The 1,612-nt window shown below is 28.5% G+C and overlaps 1 protein-coding gene across 1 annotated transcript in view; it reads left to right on the forward strand.

Moving 5' to 3' along the window:
• The first annotated feature begins 191 nt into the window (after nt 1-191).
• LOC119838397 (2-oxoisovalerate dehydrogenase subunit beta, mitochondrial) overlaps nt 192-1,612 on the forward strand; it is an 8,137-nt gene continuing 6,716 nt past the window's right edge. Inside the window, exon 1 of the mRNA XM_038364330.1 lies at nt 192-668. Within this exon, the coding sequence (XP_038220258.1) occupies nt 545-668 (124 nt within the window). The 5' untranslated portion in view covers nt 192-544. The remainder of the gene's footprint in view (nt 669-1,612) is intronic.

Consider the following 1,612-nt stretch of genomic DNA (forward strand, 5'->3'; position numbering starts at 1 on the left):
TGACTGCTTTTAAGTAAAAAATCAGTATAAATCTCAGTGGCACGTGTTTCTTCCGACACAACAAAGTTCGAAAAACCAAAATATTATATTCTGTGCTATTGGTCTTTTGACATTTGATGACAGTGACAAATGATGTAAAGTAAATTGTGTAGTTCTAGTTATGTCAATTGTCAAGTGTCACACTTGTATTTTTGTAATTATTTTGCACACTGCTTAGAATTTCATAATATATTAAGTTAAAATTTTGAAAGTTCAACTATGAATATAACTACGTTCTATAAAAAAATATTACAGCCCCCCTAATAGTACTCAATTACTAAAATCTTCAGAATCGTATCAGCCATATTATTAAAATTACTTTACAACTGAACTATGAAAAGAATATATAAAGTATAATGTAAACAAATTAATTCCTTCGTCATTCATTATCAGCGGTTATCGGAACAAACGTTCGTTATAATTACAATTGCAGATAAGATGTTTTGTTTGAATTATTATTCTTTAAATGCTCCGAAACGACAGTCTGGAACACGATTTATAGAAAATGGCGGGGTTAATAACGAAAAAAACCACTTGTTCACGATATTTGTTCAAAAATGTGAACAATTACATGAAGAGACTTTCTTCTCACTTTACATATTTCCCCGATGAACAAAAACCAATAGAAGGTAATTATTTTATTTCCTTGTTCAAAGTGACCTTATAAATTTAACCAACTACCTGCCTAATTACATTTTACATCAAGATAATTTTACGAAAAAGTTGTTCCCTATACATATTATGAAATACTAATTTCAAACCTTTTCATGTACTTATTCTGATCGAACTGTATGTATAGAGTGAAATACCTAATGTAGGTACTTAACTTCTAAAATAATTTGTTAGCATGTTCATTATTTTCTATTGAGAACATGGCAGTAATAACTATTTCATTTACTCTAATGACTTAACTGTTGCAATGACTTGATAATATAATCTACAATACTAAAAAAATAGCATAAGTTCTCAATAAATACTGTTTTACTGCTTTTTTATTACGAGATAATTTCTACAATAGTTCAATTATATAAACGTTGTATAAATAGTACTCTCCTCAAAACCATGTGGACTTCATTTACTATTTATCTTATAAATCCAATTACATCAGTTGAACAATTTTAGTCTAAATATGAGTACTTACTCTATATCTTACTTCCTACATATTTTTAATGTTGGTTTACAATCAATTTGGATTTTACTATGTTGATATTTCATAAAAGTAGTATAATATATCCACCATATTCAGATTGTTAATGTTGATGGCATAAAGGCAAAATAAAAATTTACTTAAACAAGAATTGAAGACAACTATATAATATATATATTAGGTACATATATAGGCTATTCACACAGTGCAGTTGGAGCTTTCCGATGGTGAAAGAATTTTTTGATCATTCTAGATGTTTTTGCATGAAAACGTTACAAACAAAAATACAAAAGTTTCTTCTTATAATATTAGTGTAGATATAATCTATGTATAAAAAATTACTACTCATGTAATAATAATAATAATAAGCCCGCAGGGCACCTTGTGGCGAGGTGACGGGGAGTAGCGCCCCCGCGGTCCTTAGTT

The sequence above is a fragment of the Zerene cesonia genome, unplaced genomic scaffold, assembly GCF_012273895.1.
Source record: "Zerene cesonia ecotype Mississippi unplaced genomic scaffold, Zerene_cesonia_1.1 Zces_u002, whole genome shotgun sequence".
Taxonomy (NCBI): domain Eukaryota; kingdom Metazoa; phylum Arthropoda; class Insecta; order Lepidoptera; family Pieridae; genus Zerene; species Zerene cesonia.